This window comes from Natator depressus, chromosome 27, assembly GCF_965152275.1.
Source record: "Natator depressus isolate rNatDep1 chromosome 27, rNatDep2.hap1, whole genome shotgun sequence".
Taxonomy (NCBI): domain Eukaryota; kingdom Metazoa; phylum Chordata; order Testudines; family Cheloniidae; genus Natator; species Natator depressus.
The window spans coordinates 11,618,571-11,640,580 of record NC_134260.1 but is presented as its reverse complement, the minus strand read 5'-3'; the positions used below and the strand labels follow the sequence as shown (position 1 = coordinate 11,640,580).

Genomic DNA, 22,010 nt, shown 5'->3' with positions numbered 1-22,010 from the left:
GACCGTAACCCTCTCGGTGCAGGCACGCCAGCTGTACAGCCCTAAAGCTTCCCCTCTTCTGGTGCCCTCCGGGTTGCAGGCTGCAGCGTGGGGATAAATACAGTAGGGTGGCTCAAGCAGAAATGTGCCTTTTTATAGACTAAATGAAAGTATACGAAAGCCTGGGATTTAAGCTCGCCCAGTTTTGCTGCAGAATACAAAAGGCTGAGGAGGGGGGTTTGTGTACTGGTGGCTTTCTGACAACAGCAGATTTGCAGCTGCCCAGAATAAATCCGATTTTAGTATAAATAAATATATATCAGCAACCAGGGCCAAGCTAAAATATACATGTAAAAATCCAGGGCTCTTTCCTGACTCCCGGGCTTTCTGTCTTGCAGAAGGAACCCAGAGCTCGCCCTCCGCATGATTTGCTTGCTGCCAAGTTTTTAGGGTTATCGCTGGTAGGGGGGAGGAGGAAGGAGTGAGGGAAAGAGTTTATCTGCCGCACGCTAAAGCTTTAGGGTTTGCTTGGCAGCTGCTGGCTGGGAAAAGGAAGGGTGGTCTTGTGGCGAAGGTGGGGGCTTGCATGCGGACACTCTGGGTCTGATTGCTAGCTCACCTGGACAAGTTATTGTGCCTCAGTTTCCCCACCTGTAGAATGGGGATAATGATTCCTCCCTTCCCTCACAGGGCGGTTGTGAGGGCAGATTCCCTGAGGTTTATGAGATGTTCATGTACTACAAAGGTGAGGGACATCTGCCTAGACCAGTGATTTTCAACCTCCACGCATTTCTCGAGCTTGTTAAAACCCCAGAAAAGCAAGCTGAGGTTTTCACCTAATCCCAGGGACTCCAGTAGCTGGGGCTTTAAGAAAGGGAACGAGACTTGTGAAAACATCCCGAGAGTTGGGCTCTGACTGAGCTCCCGGTGGGCTGTGGAGATAAATGCACCACTGGGTTGTAAAGCCCAGGAGATTCCTCTGGAGCACAGAGCTGGACGGGTGCAGAGAGCGGCCATTTCCCATCTGGCTGGTCTCACCTTGATCACCACTGGGGTGTTACCGACTCTTGACCCCCAGGGGCTTCACGGCCTGCTCCCCGGGTACCTGTGCTCAGAGGGGAAGCATTGCACGGGGACAGTTAAATGGTGGAAGTGAATGTTAGCTGCATAGGAAGGGCCCAGCCCTTTGAGGAGGCCTGGAAAGCAGGAATTGCTGCTGAGATCCTGGTAGGGTGGTACAGCTGCCTACCCCACCCTGCAGTTTCTCGCCCCCTGGGGCGTCCCCTTTCCCACTCCTTATATCATCTGTCCAGCATGTGTGTGCCTTCCTGAGCTCTTACTAGGGGGTTGCCGCCCGACTTCCCAGCACTGTGGGGCACCCCCCAACGCATCACCCCCTTCCCTGGGTGGTCCCTTCGCTGCTTCTCAGCTCCCTCTGTTCCCAATCTCTTTTCCTGCCGCACTGACATAGGGTCTCTGTCTGGCACTGCTGCACGGCACAGGGACACCGGGATCCCCCAGGGTCTCACACACACAGCCCATCGTCTCCCCTCCGTGTCGTCCCTTCAGAACGCACGTCATGGTTTAGATGGAGGGTCCCCCGTCCGTGTGTAATCACAGCAGGCGCGGGCTGGTGTCTCTTGGGAGATACAGTGGCGAGGCGTAGGGCGCTGCTGAGGGGACCAGGACAGTCCCACCTTGGCAGCCGCCGTATCTCAGACTAGGCGTATGGGACGAGGCCAGGAAAATGGCCACGCGCAGTGGGAGGGCTGATCAGCATGGGGCTGGGCCGAGGCTCGTCCTTTGTGCCATCTCTTGGGCTGTGTGCACCTCAAGCAGCGACGGACTTGCTCAGGGGGAGGGGAAGAGCGTGGCAGCGGGAAGGGAACGGGGGCGTTTGTGGAGGGAGTTGGTTGTGAAGTTAGCGGTCAACATTGGGAGACCTTGTCAGGGCGGGGGGCAGCCGTAGAAACGGGCCCTGCTGCATCAGCCCCGGGAGTCAGATCCAGCTCGGTGTAGGGGGCCTGGTCGTGTGGGCTACAGCCGTGGAGATGGGCACTGCTATGTGGAACAAGTGTGGTACCGTTGGCCTGGGACTTGTGCATCTCCGTACCCCTCCGAAGGGACTGGACTGGTGTGAGACAGCCACTTGGACTCCGGCAATGCACTGGGTCTTGCTCCCCGGGACACACATGCCCAGGGGGTGGGACAGGTACCACCGGGACGCTGGACCTAGGGACGCGTGGGCTTAGGGGCTACCAGGGGAGGTGAGACGCGGCACGCAGAGGGAAGGGGGAAGAGGCAGAGCCCCAGCGAGGAGGCTGGCAGACACCTTGCTCACAGCTGTCTGTGCTCCAGGGTGGGCAGTTCCAACCACGAGCGAAGACTTTGGGAGGGGCAGAGCAGATTTCCGCCCCCGCCAGGCTGGGCCGGCCACCCGCAATGGAATACCCGACGGCTAATAAGCTGCTCCACTTCATTATCAGCGCGTGCCAGGGGGCCGGGCCGAAGCGTTTAACTCTAGTCTCTGTGGCTTGTGCTCTGAAGGCTCTTTTAAGATCTTGAAAGCACCAACTTGGGTTTCTCCTGCATAATTTTTGCCTTCATTTGCATGGCTACCACGGTGCCGGCGCCTGCCGCCATCTGCTCCAGCGTCCCTGTGTGTGTTCTGCTGCGTGCGTGTGGGCATGACCCGTTCTTCGCGCAGACCCTTGCTTGGGACTCTGGGTGGGGTCTTTTAAAACCGCCCCTCCCAGCGCAGTCGCAGCCCAGGCAAGGTGAGCCCAAGCTGTGCAGTGTCCCCTGCTGGGAGAGCCGCAGTAGCCGCGATTTCCCCACCTAATGCCCTGCAGCAACGCTTCTGGGGGGGAGGGGCTGAGCCTGGAGGAGCAACGAGCTAGCGTTCCCTACAGCGCCTCCTGCTGGGAGAGGCTGGGACTGCAGTAGCCAGGGACTCACCCCCCCGGCACCAGCCAGCTCTCCTGCACCATCCCCAGCAGGGATAGCCAATAGGTGAGCCGTGAGCCAAATCTGGCCCGCCAGATGCTTTTGGACGAACCCCGAAATCTTTTTATTTACTTGTCCTTATTGTTGTTGTTTATTTTTAAATTATTTTCTCTGGCGTCTGGCTCTTGACTGAACCTTGCCCAAGAAATCTGGACCGTGACCAAAAATAATTGCCTACCCCTGCCCTGCAGCACCCTATGCTGGGAGAGCCAGGCGCTCCCCCCAAGCCTCGCGCTCCTGCACCATCCCCTGCAGCGCCCCCTGCTGGGAGAGCCAGGCACTCCCCCAACCATCCCCTGCAGCGCCCCCCGCTGGGAGAGCCAGGCGCTCCCCCCGCACACCATCCCCTGCAGCACCCCCCGCTGGGAGAGCCAGGCGCTCCCCCCAACCCTCACGCTCCTGCACCATCCCCTGCAGCGCCCCCTGCTGGGAGAGCCAGGCACTCCCCCCACCATCCCCTGCAGCGCCCCCTGCTGGGAGAGCCAGGCACTCCCCCCACCATTCCCTGCAGCGCCCCCCGCTGGGAGAGCCAGGCACTCCCCCCGCACACCATCCTCTGCAGCGCCCCCCGCTGGGAGAGCCAGGCGCTCCCCCCGCACACCATCCCCTGCAGCACCCCCCGCTGGGAGAGCCAGGCGCTCCCCCCAACCCTCACGCTCCTGCACCATCCCCTGCAGCGCCCCCTGCTGGGAGAGCCAGGCACTCCCCCCACCATCCCCTGCAGCGCCCCCTGCTGGGAGAGCCAGGCACTCCCCCCACCATTCCCTGCAGTGCCCCCCGCTGGGAGAGCCAGGCACTCCCCCCGCACACCATCCCCTGCAGCGCCCCCCGCTGGGAGAGCCAGGCGCTCCCCCCAACCCTCACGCTCCTGCACCATCCCCTGCAGTGCCCCCTGCTGGGAGAGCCAGGCACTCCCCCCACCATCCCCTGCAGCGCCCCCCGCTGGGAGAGCCAGGCACTCCCCCCACCATCCCCTGCAGCGCCCCCCGCTGGGAGAGCCAGGCACTCCCCCCCACACCATCCTCTGCAGTGCCCCCCGCTGGGAGAGCCAGGCACTCCTCCCCACACCATCCCCTGCAGCACCCCCTGCTGGGAGAGCCAGGCACTCCCCTCCCCAGCCTGCACCATCCCCTGCAGCGCCCCCCGCTGGGAGAGCCAGGCACTCCCCCCCACACCATCCTCTGCAGCGCCCCCCGCTGGGAGAGCCAGGCGCTCCCCCCGCACACCATCCCCTGCAGCACCCCCCGCTGGGAGAGCCAGGCGCTCCCCCCAACCCTCACGCTCCTGCACCATCCCCTGCAGCGCCCCCTGCTGGGAGAGCCAGGCACTCCCCCCACCATCCCCTGCAGCGCCCCCTGCTGGGAGAGCCAGGCACTCCCCCCACCATTCCCTGCAGTGCCCCCCGCTGGGAGAGCCAGGCACTCCCCCCGCACACCATCCCCTGCAGCGCCCCCCGCTGGGAGAGCCAGGCGCTCCCCCCAACCCTCACGCTCCTGCACCATCCCCTGCAGTGCCCCCTGCTGGGAGAGCCAGGCACTCCCCCCACCATCCCCTGCAGCGCCCCCCGCTGGGAGAGCCAGGCACTCCCCCCACCATCCCCTGCAGCGCCCCCCGCTGGGAGAGCCAGGCACTCCCCCCCACACCATCCTCTGCAGTGCCCCCCGCTGGGAGAGCCAGGCACTCCTCCCCACACCATCCCCTGCAGCACCCCCTGCTGGGAGAGCCAGGCACTCCCCTCCCCAGCCTGCACCATCCCCTGCAGGGCCCCCCGCTGGGAGAGCCAGGCACTCCCCCCCATCCCCTGCAGCGCCCCCCGCTGGGAGAGCCAGGCACTCCCCCCACCATCCCCTGCAGCGCCCCCCGCTGGGAGAGCCAGGCACTCCTCCCCACACCATCCCCTGCAGTGCCCCCCGCTGGGAGAGCCAGGCACTCCTCCCCACACCATCCCCTGCAGCACCCCCTGCTGGGAGAGCCAGGCACTCCCCTCCCCAGCCTGCACCATCCCCTGCAGGGCCCCCCGCTGGGAGAGCCAGGCACTCCCCCCCATCCCCTGCAGCGCCCCCTGCTGGGAGAACCAGGCACTCCCCCCACCATCCCCTGCAGCGCCCCCCTCTGGGAGAACCAGGCACTCCCCCCACCATCCCCTGCAGCGCCCCCCTCTGGGAGAGCCAGGCACTCCCCCCCATCCCCTGCAGCGCCCCCTGCTGGGAGAGCCAGGTGCTCCCCCCAAGCCTGCGCTCCCCCCCATGCCCTGCAGCGCCCCCTGCTGGGCCGGCCAGACGCTGCCCTTGCCCCCACCCCAGCTTTGCCCGCGGGGCCGCGCGCCGGGCAGGGGGCTGCGGCCGGGGGGCGGAGGCGCGTCCCGGCCCCGCGCGGCTGCGGAAGGACAGGTGGAGTCCTGGTTGCCATAGCGACCGTGCCCTTATAAGGGAAGCCGCCCGGCTCCCGCGCGGCGTAAAGGTCGGCGCGCGGAGGGAGCCGGGCGCTGCTGGGCCAGCCCGTGCACGGGGCGGGGGCGGACAGCGCAGCCCCGGGGCCGCCCCTCTCCCCCCCCGGGTGCCCCGCCGCCGAGCGAGCCGCCGCGGCTGACGGTGGATTTATAGACACTGCAGATCCCATTGTGCGGAGCCGGCTGCGGAGCCGCAGGAGGCTGCGGAGGGGCCCGGCGGCGCCCGAGCGGGGCCAGGTGAGGAGCCGGGCGGGGCTGGGCTTGGGGCGCGGGTGGCTCCGGCGCTTCCCCCTGAAGCTGTGGGGGTGGCTGGCCGCCGCCCCCTTTCTGCCTTGTTGTGTGGGGGCTGGGCCCTTCTTTGCGGAGCTGGCAAGGAAAGGGGGTTTCTTGCCCCCCGGACTCCTCACGACCAGTCTCCCCTGGGGGGCTACTTCCCAGCTCCCCACTCGGTAACATGGCGGGGGGGGGGTCCAGATCCCAGCAGGGGCTGTCGCACACATGGGGTGCTTCGAGGTGGGCCGAGGGGTCCGCGCTGGGGCTGGCAGCGGGGGATTCGTTCCTGTGTCATTGGAGCGTGGTGGTAATTTGCGCTGCAGCTCCCTGGCGTGTGATGGGCACCTGTCGTCTCCTTCCCCCCCCATCCCTTTTCAGAGCGAGAACCAGGCTCCAGGAGATTTGGGGTGTCCTGAGACCCTGCAAGGCCCATGGTGTCGAGTTCCCCCCCAAACTCTGCCTCCCTGCTCCTGCTAGGTCTGGCTTCAGAAGCCACCAGCCTCCGTTCGGCCATCTCTTCCGCGTGTCTGCCCCCCAGCCCCCTTCTGCTCTTTCCTTCTTTGGCAGCTGGGATTGCTAGAGTTTAACAGGTTCCTGGTGGGGCTGGAGAGGGGGAACAGAGTTTTGGGGAGGCCAGAGCAGGCAGTCACTGTCCTGCGGATTGGGCTCCCTCAAACTCGCCTGGCCTGTTGGCACTTTCGGTGGGAGGCCTGCCTGCCATGAGGATGCGGAGGGTCCCCTGCAAGGTGCACAGCCTGTGCCCACGCTGAGCTCTGGGTTGGCCAGCAGGAAGCAGGTAGATGGAGAGCCGAGCTTCTCTTAAGATACCATCAGTTTAACGGCACCCGGGGACGCCAGCCAATCTCCTCTCTGTCCTCTCGCTCTGAATTCACTGGACTGGAAAAGCTGCCGAGTTAACAGGCAACCTAAACTCTGACCCTCGTTAATGCAGGCAGCTCTGCCTGGATGAACCGGGCATGCAAAAAGCCATCTGTAGCATTGGCATGAGACTGGCATCCATCTTGTGGCACCCTGCAAACGCAAGCCGGCAATGTCCTGGCCTGTGAGCTGCTCTGTACAATCAAGGGAGACTGGGGGATAGTTGCCATCCCCTGACGATACTGTATCTTCCACGATCGGTTCGGACCTGATTCAGAGGAGCGGTTAGGGATCTCAGTGTGAGACCCTGGGGAAGCTGAGACTTGGCACAGTGTCTGTATTTTTTTACATGAAAACCTTCACCCCCTTTTCTCCTGGAAATCTGTGTTTCCCTTTGTCACAAATGATCCCTATCGGCTGTACAAGTTTAGTGGCAATGGTGCCCTGCCATAGAAGCAATCCAGAGCAAATCCAGCTTGTTGGGACTTTCAGGAGCACAAAAGGGACAAGAATCGATGTGTTTTATTTCCCTTCCCAGGGGCCTCCATCCTATTGCTCCTTGGAGGTGGAACAATGGGCCATCACAAACTGCTGTAGTCTGGAAGGTGTGTGTGTGTGTGTTTAGGAGGGCTTGCGTGCATTGGGATCCCTGGAAGTGCAATCCTATCTGGCTATATTGATCATTCCCACTGGGTGCAATTCCAGGCTGATTAAAAAAGCCACAACCCAGAGTTCAGATGGGAATGAGGTCATTGGGAGTTGAGGGTCATGTTACAGCCTGTGTCACCTCATTTCTCACTGGATTTTGTGTGTGCGGGGTTGGGGTATGGGAGGAGCGATTTTAAGTGATTTTGAAGTGGATAGTAAATGCAGTTCCATTAGTGAAACTGATTGCAGCCCAGGGGAGGGCATTACCGAGCGGGTGTGGGACTAATCCAGCGGGGAGATGCTGAACAAATCCCAATTAGGAATGATATCCGACTTCATTCCAGTGACAGGCAGGACGCGTCTGGTGCATTCTTGGTAGTGACAGCCAGAGCATGCCATTCGTGAGGACGGCTTTTGCTTGGTGCTTTTGAAAATTTGTTAACAGATTTAACGGAAGGATTATGTCCACACTCCATCGGAGCTCTAAGTCTGGAGGTTGTTGTATGCATTTGTGTGTGCATGTGTGGCACTGGTGCTCCTGCCCTGAACACCTACCACACACAAGGATGTGTGTGTACGTGCACACACACATTCTGACTCTGTCTATGTGGAAAGTTTCCAACCCTTGCTAACACAGTTTCCATTTCTGGGGTTACCAGCATTAGGTATTTGCACCGTTGAGAGCCCTTGCAAAATGGGCTGCTGGCTGGTGCTCTAATGGCAGTTAGACTAGGGGATACAGCGTTAAAATTCCCTGCAGCAACCGGTGACCCATCTACCCTCAGGTTCCCACTGGCAGGTTCAGCTCCATCATTAGCAAAGCTGGAAACCCCTTTGAACGGAGCCTAGTGTAGATGGGGCCAGTCTCTAGGAATGGTGCTAGCAACCAGCGTGTTTAAACAGGACTGTGGCTAGGATGGTTTGTCGGATCAGTGGGAATAGTATTTCTCCCCCCTATAGGAACTATTGTCCTAATAGCACAGTATGGGGACTCTGAAAAAGAGGGTGGGACTCTAGCATATCTGGGTCACAGGCACAATATAATCCCTTCCCTCCTTCAGAGAAATCTGCTAGCGATAAGCAAGGGTCTTTAAACACAGCTGTAGTTAGAATCATAAATGTCAGAAGTCACCTACTACAGGACAGGCCTAACAAAGAAAATAACAGAATGCCACTAGCCGTCACCTTCAGCCCCCAACTAAAACCCCTCCAACGCGTTATTAAGGATCTACAACCTATCCTGAAGGATGACCCAACGCACTCTCAAATCTTGGGAGACAGGCCAGTCCTTGCCTACAGACAGCCCCCCAACCTGAAGCAAATACTCACCAGCAACCACATACCACACAACAGAACCACTAACCCAGGAACCTATCCTTGCAACAAAGCCCATTGCCAACTGTGCCCACATATCTATTCAGGGGACACCATCACAGGGCCTAATAACATCAGCCACACTATCAGAGTCTCGTTCACCTGCACATCCACCAATGTGATATATGCCATCATGTGCCAGCAATGCCCCTCTGCCATGTACATTGGGCAAACTGGACAGTCTCTACATAAAAGAATAAATGGACACAAATCAGATGTCAAGAATTATAACATTCATAAACCAGTCCGAGAACACTTCAATCTCTCTGGTCACGCGATTACAGACATGAAAGTTGCGATATTACAACAGAAAAACTTCAAAACCAGACTCCAGCGAGAGACTGTTGAATTAGAATTCATTTGCAAATTGGATACAATTAACTTAGGCTTGAATAGAGACTGGGAGTGGCTAAGTCATTATGCAAGATGACCTATTTCCCCTTGTTTTTTCCTACCTGCCCCCCCCCCCAACGTTCTTGTTAAACCCTGGATTTGTGCTGGAAATGGCCCACCTTGATTATCATACACATTGTAAGGCGAGTGATCACTTTGGATGGGCTATTACCAGCAGGAGAGTGGGGTGGGGGGAGAGAAAACCTTTTGTAGTGGTAAACACCCATTTTTTTCATGGTTTGTATGTATAAGAACATCTTCTGTATTTTCCACAGCATGCATCCGATGAAGTGAGCTGTAGCTCACGAAAGCTTATGCTCAAATAAATTGGTTCGTCTCTAAGGTGCCACAAGTACTCCTTTTCTTTTTATAAATCTGAGGTGAGAGAGACTGAACAGAACAGCCAGCCCAACTTTCCACCAATGCAAGGAAATCCCAAATGATTTGGGCTTCTTACCCCCGTTCCCCATTCTAGTAAGTGTCCCTGGCAAAGGGCATTGGGTGTCATTTACCTCCAAGGGCACTTGGGAGAAACAGGCTGAATCTCTCTCTTAAGCAAGTGGGCATTAAATCAAGGGTGGCCCTTGCCATGCGTGGGCTTGTGGGCAGGTGGAGTGAGGCACACGAGGCATTGCAGCCTCTTGCAAGCAGCCAAGTTCTGCCTTGTCCTTGTCAGTCTCCCTTTGTGCAACTAGCTGCTTTTCGCAGTTGTCAGAGCTCCACTGTCATAGCCCGGCTACTTCCTGGTTTTCCTGCCCAGCCGGAGGCGGCTCTGCTGACCTGCCCTACCCACTGTAGATGTAGAGGTGGGGCTGCCTTACTCTTGCAGGATCATATTCACTGATCCTCATGCAGTCGTTTGTCCGGGTGCGAAGTGAACGTAGAAGGCTACCCAGATTACACTGCTTCGCGCTGGCGTATCTGATCGCCCCCCACTGCCTGCAGGGTATTGAGGAATCAGACCCTTGGAGCCTCCTCACCCTTGGAACTGGACGGAGCCCCTGCTTGAGGAAGTGAGTCTGTTTTAAAGCCATGTGAGTGGTGAGATGGTGACATTCTTGGGTCGGGAGGGAAAATAAGCTGTGACAGGGACAACTGACCCTTGGCTTATATGGCGTGGCCTAATGGCCCTCACCGCAAGCATCTGAGGAGCATAGGGTTATCCCAATTGCACCAGGCGACCAGTCTATCAGGTCCAATATTTCCAAAGCTCCTTGCCAAAGACTCACTGGAACACTGACTCTGGTGCAGGCCCTGTGTGTATTATGGTGATTATTCCTCACAAATGCGCACCAAGGAATTTATAGAACAGGTGGACGCAAGCCCTGCCCCAGAGGGCTTTGCCCTACGAGTGCACCATCTGCAGCCCCGTGGGAGTAGCAGACGAGGACGGAGGAGATGACTGAGGATGGGCGGCAGAGTTGGGGCAGTGCAGTGCCCCAGTTATTCGGCCAAGGTTGTGATGTGCTCAGCTTGCAGTGCAGTGGTTTCCCGCGGGGGGGCGAGTCTGTTTTTTGTAAGCAAATCCAATTGTTGACTTGCTTCTATCATGATGCCCATAGGAAGCAGGGCTTGACTAAAGCCAGGGTAGTTGCTTCAAGCCTACAGATGGGATTTTCAGGAGCATCTTGCGTTTCAGGAGCACAAGCCACATTGAGTCAAGGCACTTGTGCTCCTAAGTGACTTAGGTGCTATTGGACACTTCTGGCTATAACTCTCTCAGGAATTGACAGCTGCTGAAAGGATAGCTGTAGGATTGATAGCGAGAGCTGGAGAGGGGTGTCTAGGGTAGGGAATGATAGACCTGTTGATCTTTTTCAATAGCCCATCATGGTTTGGTTCAGTTCAGTGTCCTTCCAGGGTCCTGGCTGGAGCATAAACATTCCACTCTAAGATGAGCATGGAGGATGCCTCCTACACTTTAAAAATCAAAGCCAACCAGCTGACCGTGTCCCTTCTATTCAGGGAAATGTGCCATGGTGCGTCTTAGCTGGAACGAGACACACACTCTCCTGCCCTGTTTATCATTAACAGAATCATATTAAAATTGCAAACTGCGGGGAGCCTGCTGTTGTCAGCCCACTGACTAACCCAGATTTCATTTATCTCCCGTTTTTAGCCTGGGACAATTGCTAGGACTGGATTTGTGTGTGTGTGTGTGTCCCTTTTCTACAAATGGTTTTATCCACATCCCCTGACCCCGCTCCTCTTCTCAGGTGGGTGGGTTATTGCAGGGTGGGGGGACTGAGTTCCTAGTTAGTCTGTCATTTCACGGCCTTGTGGACATGAATTTCATTGTAATTATAATTTCTGCCTGTGTAATATTTCATACCTTCTGCATCGCTCTGTCTGCAGTGAGCTGCCTGTTTCATCCGTAAGAAGGCTGTCCTTTCAGATCCTCTCTGACCATTATCTGCCTTTGATGCTTTTGAAGAGCCAGAGATGTTAATTTTACCTTTCCTCTCCCTCCTTGCCTCCTCCCCTCTGCAAAATCCATCATCCTAGCCAGCTGCAGCGTTATTTGCTCCTGTGCAAACAGCAGTGCTGGGCGGGGGTTGGGGCGTTCATAGAGTTCGGCTGGGTGCTATCGCGTTCCCTGGCCAGAGTTACTGAGTCATGGCTTCGGTGGAGCTGTGCAGGGGAAGCTCTTCGACCCGGAGTTGGCTGCTTTCCTGGACTAGGACAATGGGCGTTTTTGTTGACCTTTTTGCCCTGATGGTCTTTCTAAAGACTCTTCTTCTCCTCCCACCCCCCCCCCCCATGTTAGTGAAGAGCAGAGCCCAGTCAAATAAATACCTGCCATAGGGCCACCTGGCCAGTGCCTCAGAAGGGCGACAGAAAACCGATCTGATGGCAGAATGGAGCAGGCAAAAAACTAACTTGTGCTGTGAGACGAGGTGCGTGAGGGGATCTCGTTTATTGGCCCAACTTCTGTGGGTGAGCGAGCCGAGCATACCCAGGGCTCTTCTTCAGGGCTGGGAAAGGTACTCCCAGCGGGGCAGCAAAATGCAAGGTGTTTAGCTCAATCAGTTAGCTCGTATTCTAAGGGACCATCCAAGGTAGAGTGGCCCAGTAACCGCTTTGCAGTTGTAGGACAAAAAGGGGGGGTTAGTGGGTTACAGATGGTTGTAATAAGCCATAAATCCAGTGTCTCTGTTCAGTCTTTGGGGAAAGCCTTCGCCCAAGGAGATAGGGTGTTTTTGTCTCTGATCATCATGCTGTGTGAACCATAGTGCCAGGTGCCCTAGAAATGCCTAGGGAGACCGACGGAGCCCTCTGAAATGAATACCTTTAAATAGTGACAGTTCATTCAGGCCACTTGGCCTTGGTGAAAGGAACCAGACTGACAATCCTGGAGGTTTCTATTTCTCCCCAGGCTAGCTGCAGCCTGGGCCCCTCCCAACCACCCCATTGACCTGCTCCGGTCCTGACCTGGAGGGTCGAGCTCCGTTTCCAAGCCCAATCCTGCTGCCAGCCAAGGGACCAGTTGTGCCAGGGTCGCTGGAGTGAGACCCAACAAGCTCATTTCACACAGGACACCAGTTGGCAAGGACTCTTGGCTGCATTTGAACCAATGACTTGGAGTCCATAGGCCCTTGTTGAACAGGTTTTGACTCTCTCCATTTGCCCAGGGTTCCTTGCTTTCCTGCCATCCTTTCATTCTTTCCGTTTATTTCTCTCTTCTCTTCCCCCCCTGCCCCCCCCCCCCCCCCCGTGTGTCCCAGTACACACTCCTTTCCCCATCCAGCCTCCATCTGTTGTCTCCAAGGTATTCCTTCCAGCAGCCAAGGTCAGCTCATCCCAACACACTGCTCTCAGATTTCTGGGACTTGGCTCCTGCCGTGCCAAGGTAAACTCCCCCTCCAGGAATGAAGCACTTACCTGGACCTCCTAGAGAGAGCTGGCCAAGATCCCAAAGGGTTCCAGAAGGAGCGGGTGACAAGACCTTGAGGCTGTATTGGCATGGACTCTGTCATGTGAACTAGATCGAATGATTTCAAAGGTGTTCTCCACTCAGGCTCTTTCCTGCTGTTTGGGATGTCAACGCGATCGCTGCTGGTTTAATGTGGAATGACTGTGTATGGCGGGGACGGGATTTATGGAGCTCGCCTGCGATAAGCTTATCCACTCATGCTAAAACAATAAATAAAATATAAACCCAGGCCTGGCGGGGAGATAGGATCAGCAGTATCAGGGGCTGAGGGAAATTACTGAGGCTCTTCCACCGCAAAATAATAAGGCTGGAGACAAAAAGCCATTGCATCAGCACTTCGCCCATCCTCTCTCCTGCCAGCCTGACCCCTCCAGACAGGATCCTGGCTGGCTCTCCCAGAGCCTGAACATTCCAGCCAGCTCAGGGACTTCCCCTTAACCCCCCACCCAATTACCAAGCACAGTATGGGTGGTGGGTGAACCCCCCTTTGGGGAGGCCTGCCCCCTGCCAGAGCCCCAAATCTGTTCCCCTCCGTGGCTAAAGGAGCCCCTGCTGGCTTCAGGGGAGGGTGGGGCCTTGGGACAGAGCGAGGGCGGGGCCACGGCCTGGGTTAGGGGCGGCTTAGCCTCCCCTGGCCTAAGATACCCGCCGCCCATGGAGCACAGAGGCATTTCATTACCCAGTGTCGCAGTCTCCTCCCTGAAAGCAGGCACATAGGAGGTTTGCTGGGCTAATGGAGGTGCAATGCAGAGGGCACAAGACTGGGGCTTAGGAAACCTTGGTTCTTGCCACTTGACTCACTGTGTGACCTTAGGCAAGTCACTGCCCCTGTCTGTGCCTCAGTTTCCCCATCTGTAAAACCCAGGCTAGTGAGTGGTCCCAATCTCCCTCTGCAATGAATTTTGACATGTGTGGATGAAAAGTGCTTGGTGGTATTATCCCCAAAATTTTAGGGGCTTTTACTGATGGTCGGCTCTGGGGTGACAAATTGAGAGGCCACCACCTCTTACTTAAGCCTCCAGAGGGTTCTGATACGATGGCTGGGAGATCCCAGTGACACCATGTTGTAGAGACCCACTGTGTCTGATCAAAGCATGGGCGGGAATGGGAGGCGGGGCTTGTGTGGTCCCTTGGATGGCCATCCAACATCACCAGGACTGGGCAGAATGGAGTTCTGCTCCCATCTCCTCCTCTTCCAGCTGGCAAGGGCTGTTCTCCCTCTGCACCCACCTTGCTGGGGCTAAGTGTTGAATCCAGCCTGTGGCTTTGAAACTGAGCTGAATCAAGCAACCAGTTGAGGGACCAACCGAATCACGTGCTCAATGGACTTGGGTCTTGCAAAAAAGGTAGAGCCATCATGCTCTTGTCCGTTGGCGGTTACTCTCGGGTGTTTTGGAGACACTGGCTTTAAGGGAGGACTCTGGGCCACACGTCACTCTGTAAGACAGGCACCGCGGTATCCGGCATTGGGATTCAGATCTGGGCTGCCGAGGGTGACCGAGCATGTCCTAAAAATCGCTTCTGTGTGTGGCCCAATTTGAAATGTGTTTAAAATTCTTGAATGGCTTGTTGATCCCCTCCTGTGATCAGGTACCTGCTACCATCCTGAGCCCCTGTCCGGAGGAGACATACTCTTCGTGCTAGTGTAGATGAGGGAGATTTGCACTAGTATCAGAGCACTGTTGCAACTGTGCAGATGTGGGATAACTACCTCCAGTGCAAAAGCCTAGGAAAGATAGATACATGCACAAGTGTGTTCCAGGGTAAGTCACTCTGGTGCAAGCCTCATATTACACCAGTGCTTACACTGCCCTGCAGAGAACCCCAGGACAGACAGGGCCATACACTGTGGAATCTTGGAGGTGCCTTCAAATCAGACAGCCACACTCCACCTTTCCAGTTCTCTCCCCTCTCCTGCTCTCAGAGCATTCCCAACAAAAATGTTTTTGTGTTAATTAGTAGGCTTGGAGGATAAGAAACCATTTTGTAAGTTTCAGACTCTTGGTGTTCTGGAAAAGCTTCACAGGGTAGCTTTGGTTCCTGCTGCTGGCGGTGCTAATAGTGCCTGGTAATCAGGACTCCTGGGTTCTACTTCTGGTTCTGCCTCTGAGTCAGAGTGTTACCTTGGAAAAGACCTCTGACTCAGATCTTATCTGCATGAGAAGGGTGTACCTGTTTCACTTAAATCTGATTTAGTTCAACCGGTGCAAAATCTTGTTTAGGTTAAGACTGGCTTGTGTCAGGGAGGAGCTGACTGACACTACAAGCCACTCTTAAGCTGAAATAAGTCTGTGCGGGGTTTTCGGTCAATTTGACTAAACTGATTTACAAAGACACCTTTAGTACAGCTGTTGCTAGTTTGTGTGTAGACCAAGCCTCAGTTTCCACATCAGTAAAATGGGGACAATACACCTGGTACTTAACCTCCCCAGGCTCTCTGTTTGCAGAAGGCTTTGAGACTTCTGGATAAACACTCTCGAAATAGGCACAAAGTGTTATCATGGTTCTACTTTCTCTGTATCCCTAGATCCTGCCGGTGGGAGAGTTTAATCAGCTGTCAACATTTCCAGGACTTAAGGGCCAGTGGAATATCAGCAAGGGTCCTGCCTTTTAGAAGGGGAAGCATCTTAGGCACGTAGAAATGTAGAGCTGGAAGGGACCTGGAGAAGCCTTCAAGAGCTGCCTCCCTCCCACAGGGGAGAGGTGGCTTTTCCAGGCTCCAGGAATGTAGAAACTCCTTTGTTCTGCAGGGGGTTTGTTTGCCTGGAGTTAGCGCGGAGGCAGTCCTGGATCAGTCCTGAATCAGCTTATATGGCCCCAGTCTGGACTGTACTGACACTTATAGCACTGGCCAGTTACCACCCCTAGACACAGCCCTGGGCTGTAGGAAGCCTTTTTTGATGCCTATGTCAAGCATGTCGACTCACTCCGTGGAGGGGTTGGGGGGGGGGGTGAGCACAGTGTTCTAATGTTTTTCTCTAGCTGTATTTTCAGTTACTGGGTTTTGTTAGTTTCCTACTGGATTCAATTTGTCCTGTAGGAGCAAACGGGCCTCGGATACCCCCTGTACAGGCCATGCCAAATCTGAGCCACACCAGACGCCAGTACGTCATTGCGCCGCGGGCTGGGCGAGCAAGTGCACCCCAGGGCTGCTTGTGTCCCAGTGGGCTGCCCTTGTCTGGATTCCACCCCTTTGCTCATCCCACCCCCCCCACCTAGCTCACAGGGCTAGCTCAAACCATGCGTTTGCTGAGCTGATCATCTCCTCTGCTTCCTGAGAGCAAAGCCATGCTATCGGCATCATGCAGTGCCTTTTTTCATGACCGCATCTCTGCTAGCAAGGGCCTTGGGGGCATAGAGGGACTTCCTGTCCCTTAATCTCCTTGGTTAAAGATCAGGAACCAGGTTCCCCTTGGGCACCTATCACTGCCAGGCGCTGCAGCTGGAAAGCATGCCCTCGGGTCGTGGGATATGGGGCTGGCATGCTGGAGCCTGTCAGGGAATCCTTAACTCGACCGGTCCTGCTTCTGCTGCCAGCCCACTGCACTGACAGCAGGGGACGAGGATTTGTCCTGCTGCTTTGCGCCAGACTGGGCCCACGTGACGAAGGCGGCCTTGGCCAAACCGTAATGCAGAGCCTGGGGGCCTTGGGTGCTCTGCTTCGCCCCTCTCCCCTGCCCTTTCTCGTGCTAGCTCAGGGGGCACTGGGTGCGTGTGTGTATTTTTAAAGGGTAAGGGATCCTCTGTGGGGAGAAATCCAGGCTAACCAATACGGGCATTCAAGGGAGGTTTAAAACCATCTACTCTCCCCTCTGTAGTCATCAGCTGATGCTCCTATAAGTAAGGCCCCACTTCATTCGCAATATTGTGGTTCCCGCAACATTAGGCTTCCCCTGCAGTTTTGATTTTTAATTAGCTTATTTTGCAAGGTCCACAGTTTTGCACACTTTTTGTGCGTGCAATTGGTACTGCACTAACACTCCATGCCTTTGAAAGGTAAATGGCTAAAATGTCCCGACTCGATTTCTACAGCAGTTGGGTTAAGACTTTTGAGTCTTTTGAATTTTTTAGTGTACCAGTCACACTTTTTTTAATGACTAATGTAGTTGCAGCAAAATATCTGGTTGTTTAAAAAAATAATAATAGTAAATTTGCAGGCATAACAAAACCTGTGTGTTTATATCCTTCCAGCACATTTTTCTTAAACAAATCGGCCTTCTCTAACTTACTGCTATTAATAAAGGTCCATTATTACTTTTCCACGATTTTCCATGTCTTGTCCGCAACTCAGCCACAAGTATTTGAAGATCACTCCATGATTCAAGTAGGGCCGTACCCACAAGGATGTGTCTACACTGGCGCTGGAAATTACCTCTCCAGTTCCAGTGTAGCCATAACCCTAAGGGAAGGATCCCATGGCCTCTGGTTTGCTTGTCTATCCAGGAACTTGTGTGCTATAATTGAGGCCCAGTTCCTGTCGCTCTCCAAAGCATGTCGGCTAGATGCCAGCAATGCTCCTAGCCTTGCAAACACTCTAAAGGAGCACCAGCTACTTCCGCTCTGGTCCCTTCCCTCAGGATCAGCCCCATAAGAGTTGCTGGGGACAGAAGGATGGGCCGGGAGAATCCCTTTAAAAGAAAACTTCCCTGGAGAGAGACCCACCCAGCAGGGAAGCCGGCCCAGGAGGGCAGCGCCAGCAGTCTTTAGAAATATCCAACATGATGGCATGAACTTTTTGGGGCATCCTCCTATCCAGGCCTGGCATCATAATGCCCCCTCCATTCTTCCGTTTGACTCCGAACCTGCATTGAACCCTCATGTGTGTTTGTCCCCTATCGCCTGGCTGCATGTTCCCCTGGTCCCCCAACCCCCGTGCCCCCACCCACCAAGAGGCCATAGCAGCATGATGCTAAACAAAACCCGAGGGAGGGGACTTTAAACAGAAACAAAACCAAGCTTCATCTCCCAGTTTAAAGTCAACTGTTCTCCAAGCAGCATCTTAATGGTATTTTTTTTTGTTTTGTTTTGTGTTTTTTGTTTTGTTTTGTTAGCAACCCAACTACTGGAGCTTTAAGGTCAGTATTTCTGAAATTGTTCCCCCCCCCCACGCTTCTGTTGAAAATGCATGCGCTTTTTCACCCTTTCTCCATCTCTGTGTGCGCAGCTGGGGGTTGGGAGTCCGGGGTCTCTCATCAGGCTTGCAGTGTTCAGCTAGTTCTGGGGTGTGAGTCAGGAGCGGTTGACGCTCGTGAGAAGGATGCAGCTGCTGTTGCCAGGTTCTGCAGGATGGGCTCTTGCGTGTCGGAGTCCGCTTCGGCTCTCGGTTACATCCCTGTAAATCCGCAGTCAAAGCACTGCAATCGGTGTCTGCTCTGGGTTTACACCCATGTAGCAGAGAGCAGAATCCTGGCTCCTTGACTCTGGGGGAAGAGCCGTGAGTGGAGATGGAGGCTTGGGCCTTTCCAGGTGGGCTCAGGAATCCAGTTCAAATTCTTCACCCAGGTGCTAGGTCAAAGTCCTAGATGGGAGAGAAATAATTCAGATCCTTGGCCTTTTCCTGGTCAATCCACAGACCAGAGGGTTCCAAATACAATGCCTCCCTCCCCTGTGATCTGCTTGTCACCATTTTCACCACTCCCCACCACCATGTGCAGAGTGTCAATCTGCACTGGGCTTGCACAATTACGCTGCACCAATCAGCTTCACTTTTTTGCTTCTTGTGCACAAGCCTATTGTGTTTGGGGTTCCAGCGGGGTGGGGAAAGGCAGATGTTGTTTTTAAATCCCATCTCCCGCCTCCAAACCATTTGTGTGTGGGGGCTCAAACCCACATCTGAGCCTGGGTTTACAGTGCAGTTTAGACATACCGTGAATGAGCTGTTGAGGGTGATATGCAACTATCATCCGGTTTGTAACAGACTTGGAAAGAATAACAAAACTAGCCCGGAAGTACATTGAAGTTTGAAGCCAATAAAACAGTCTCTCTTTGGACCCTCTGCTGCAGTGTGGTGCCATGGAGGCCTTGCACGCCAGGAGCTGTGTGATGTCTGGTTGTGAGCTGCCACACCAGAGCATAGGCAAGGCTGGTCAGTCCGCTGGGAAGCCGGCAATCCGGGTTAGGGTTTAGGATCTCGTCTGGTGGGTGTCAAAGCCCCGATGTGACCAGTTCTAAGCAATGTGGGATGGCGAATGTAGCATATTGGAACAGACCAGCCTGGGATCCAGCAGTGCCCTGTCTCTGATATGTCAGAGGAAGGCAATAATCATCATCATAATGCACCTGACCAGGTGGGTGGTGCTGCGCAGGGGAGAGACCGATTCCTTCCTGGCCCTTGTGGCAGCACAACAAATACCCTGAAGCATGAAATTTGAGTCTCCTTAGCGGAGATAACAAGGAACATTGGGAGGCAGCTTGGCCTAGTGGTTGAAGCAAGACTCTGGGCACCAACTAGCTTGCTTGGGTGTGGCTTGTGTCACTGCTCCATGCCTCCGTTTCCCCATCGGTAAAGCAGGGAGAACACCTGCCTCCCTTCTGCATGGTGCCTTGAGCTCCCCGGTGGGGCTGTCTATGTAAAGCTGCCCATGGTGCTGTGTACACGCTCGGTCTGGTGGTGTTTAGTTCCTGAGATGCAAGGAGGGAGCGGATAATATTCTATTCATCTTCCCGCCGGCTCCTCGTCTCTTGCCTCGTCTCTTGCCCTTATCCCTTGCTGGGGCTCTACAGAGCTCTCGGAAACCTCCCCTCGCGGTGATTCATACAGTGACCTCTAAGGGAACTGCAGGGGAGCCGCGCTGTCCTTGTTGGCACCGTTTCGCCAGAGCTCCGGGGAGAAGAAGGGGCTCGGTGTCCGAGTATTGCCTTACAACGTAGCTGGGCCCCAGCACCGGCGCAGGGGGAGTATTGCCAGTGTGACTCTGAGCCAGGCTAGGGGTGGGCCGTGCCGGTTGCTCTGGGTCTTCGCCTGAGGTGGATCAGGCTTTTCTCCCTCTCTCGACATCGCTGCTCCCCCACATCCCATGGATCTTACGGGCTGGTGCAGCACAGGGGGGCAGGTGGAACATGAGCAGCAGCAGGGATGTGATGTGGGCTGGAAACTCTTCAAGGTCATTCAGACCCTTCTTCCCAATGGAGCTCGGGAAAACCATGGAGTCGCCTTAGCGTGCACTGGTGCTGCAACCCTCTCTGTAAACCTCCCAGGCAAGGTAACGGTTGACGCCGGCGTTAAGGGCGCAGCAGGAAGCCGGAGGAACAGGCAGTGACAGGTGATCCCACCTCCCATCAACCGTCTCTGCCTCCAGGCTTCACCCACAGCTGCTGGGTCTCCAACCAGCCCGGAGTTCCAGCTCTCAGCTGGTCACTCAAGGCCGGTTTGGTTAAGGCCGTTTAGAGCAGACAGCGGGAATATTTCAAGGTCAGGAATGTTGTTTGCTCAAATCACAGAGCAACAGAAATTGTGATATTCCCCTCTGAGGAATGACTCCTGCTTCTTACCCCCCAGGAGAGGAAGGGGCTGGTTGCTGCTAGGGCACGGGACTGGGAGTTCTGAGATCTGGGTCTGGTTCCAGACTCAGCAGATGGCTTAGGGTGAGTCACTCCAGCTCCCTGTGTCTGCTTCCTCATCTGTAAAATGAGGCTAATGATACATGCTCTACCGCAGGGGGTTAACTCGTGATTGTCTGTAAAGGACTCTGGCATCCTTGGACTGAGGGTAAAGTCTTTTTATTATTTATTGTATTGCTCTGGGCATAGTCACCCCCTAAACCGCAACCCGACATCCCAACAGGCCCCTCCTGGCAGGGCCGAGGACCCCGGCTTTCCCACTCCTCACTGGCAGCGCCCGGGCCAGCCTTTGCCCCGTTGTTGTGCAGTGCAAAGTTGGCCTGTTTCAGAGTCTTTCCTCCCACCACCTTCCCCCACTGAACTGTTGGCTGAGCAATGCCCCAGCAGCCTGTCAAGGTCAGCGGCGTTGCCGGGAGGTCTCGGTGCGCTGTCTCAGCACGGGTGTGGGGTGGTCCGCCAGGGGCTGTGCAGTGGGAGGTGCCTCTTTCTGGAGGACACAGCCTGGGTCTTTGGGGCTGGGTGACATTTGCTCACAGTTCTGGCTGGGAAGGAGAGATTGGTGGCACAGCCTAGCAGTGTCCCTGGCTGGATCTCCTAAGGGAGGCTGTGACCCATACCCCATATAGGGAAGAGCATGAAGGGTTAAATCACTCTCTGCCATGCAAGGCATGGTCCTCAGCTATCTGACCCCACCACTCAGAGGGGCACAAGCCACGGGGACTCAGCCAGGGGGGAGCCACTCGGCCTGCCTAGGAAAGGCTCTCCAAGAGCAGATGTTAGGGGCATATCCTGGGGATTTTCAAGCTGCCTACTTTTCCCCTGGCCTGCAAGAGCCCTTTGCACCCCTGAGCTTGCATAAATGGAGAGATTGCCCTCTGTATCAGGCTACATGGGGCCAAGCCAGGCGAGATCTGGCGTGCCATAGACCCTCTGTCCCTAGCCTGTTGGAGGAGGATGCAGTGGGGAGGGGGACTATCATGATGGGGGCTATATAGGTCCCTAGACAGACAAGGAGGCCCTTCTGCTGACCATGCCCTCTCCTGCCCAGCATGGGGTCTGTGCCAAGCACCTGTCCGCTCCCTGCCCCATCCTAACACCAGGCCCTGTAGGGTTGAGCCAGCCCCAGCTCATCACACGCATGACGTATCCTATCAGTCAGGCTGCCCATCAATCCAACCTCTCTCCACAGCTGTTGTCACGGAGCTTCTGGTCTCCTTGCCCCACTGCATATTTCAGAGTCCCTCATCCAGCCAGCCTGGCAACCAGCGACCTTTCGGTTACCTAGCAACCGCAGCCCAGGCAACGGGGATGGGGCGAGCAGAGACATCTGCCAGGGCCCTTAGCTCCCGTAATTGTCAAATAGTTTGGGGAGTTTGATCCTCTTGATGAACTTTCCCATCTCTCAGCCGAAGTCACTCGGTAAGGGCCTGCTCCATCATTCTGCCCCGCCGGGGCATAACTGGCAGTAAGGCAGTCAGTGGGAGTTGAGCGCTCATCCCAGGATTGAGAACATGG

The 22,010-nt window shown here is 55.8% G+C and overlaps 1 protein-coding gene across 16 annotated transcripts in view; it reads left to right on the top strand.

Annotated features, from left to right (window-relative positions):
* The window catches only part of SRCIN1 (SRC kinase signaling inhibitor 1), a 180,503-nt gene that overhangs the window by 99,171 nt on the left and 59,322 nt on the right, over positions 1–22,010 (top strand). For 13 of the 16 annotated variants that reach the window (XM_074940902.1, XM_074940899.1, XM_074940904.1 and 10 more), the window contains one exon: positions 17,987–18,010. The exons of 1 other annotated variant lie outside the window; for it this stretch is intronic. In XM_074940902.1, the coding sequence (XP_074797003.1) occupies positions 17,987–18,010 (24 nt within the window). Of the gene's footprint in view, positions 1–5,545; positions 5,672–17,986; positions 18,011–22,010 lie in introns of those variants that run through there. 2 more of the 16 variants (XM_074940910.1, XM_074940912.1) reach the window with 2 other exon arrangements.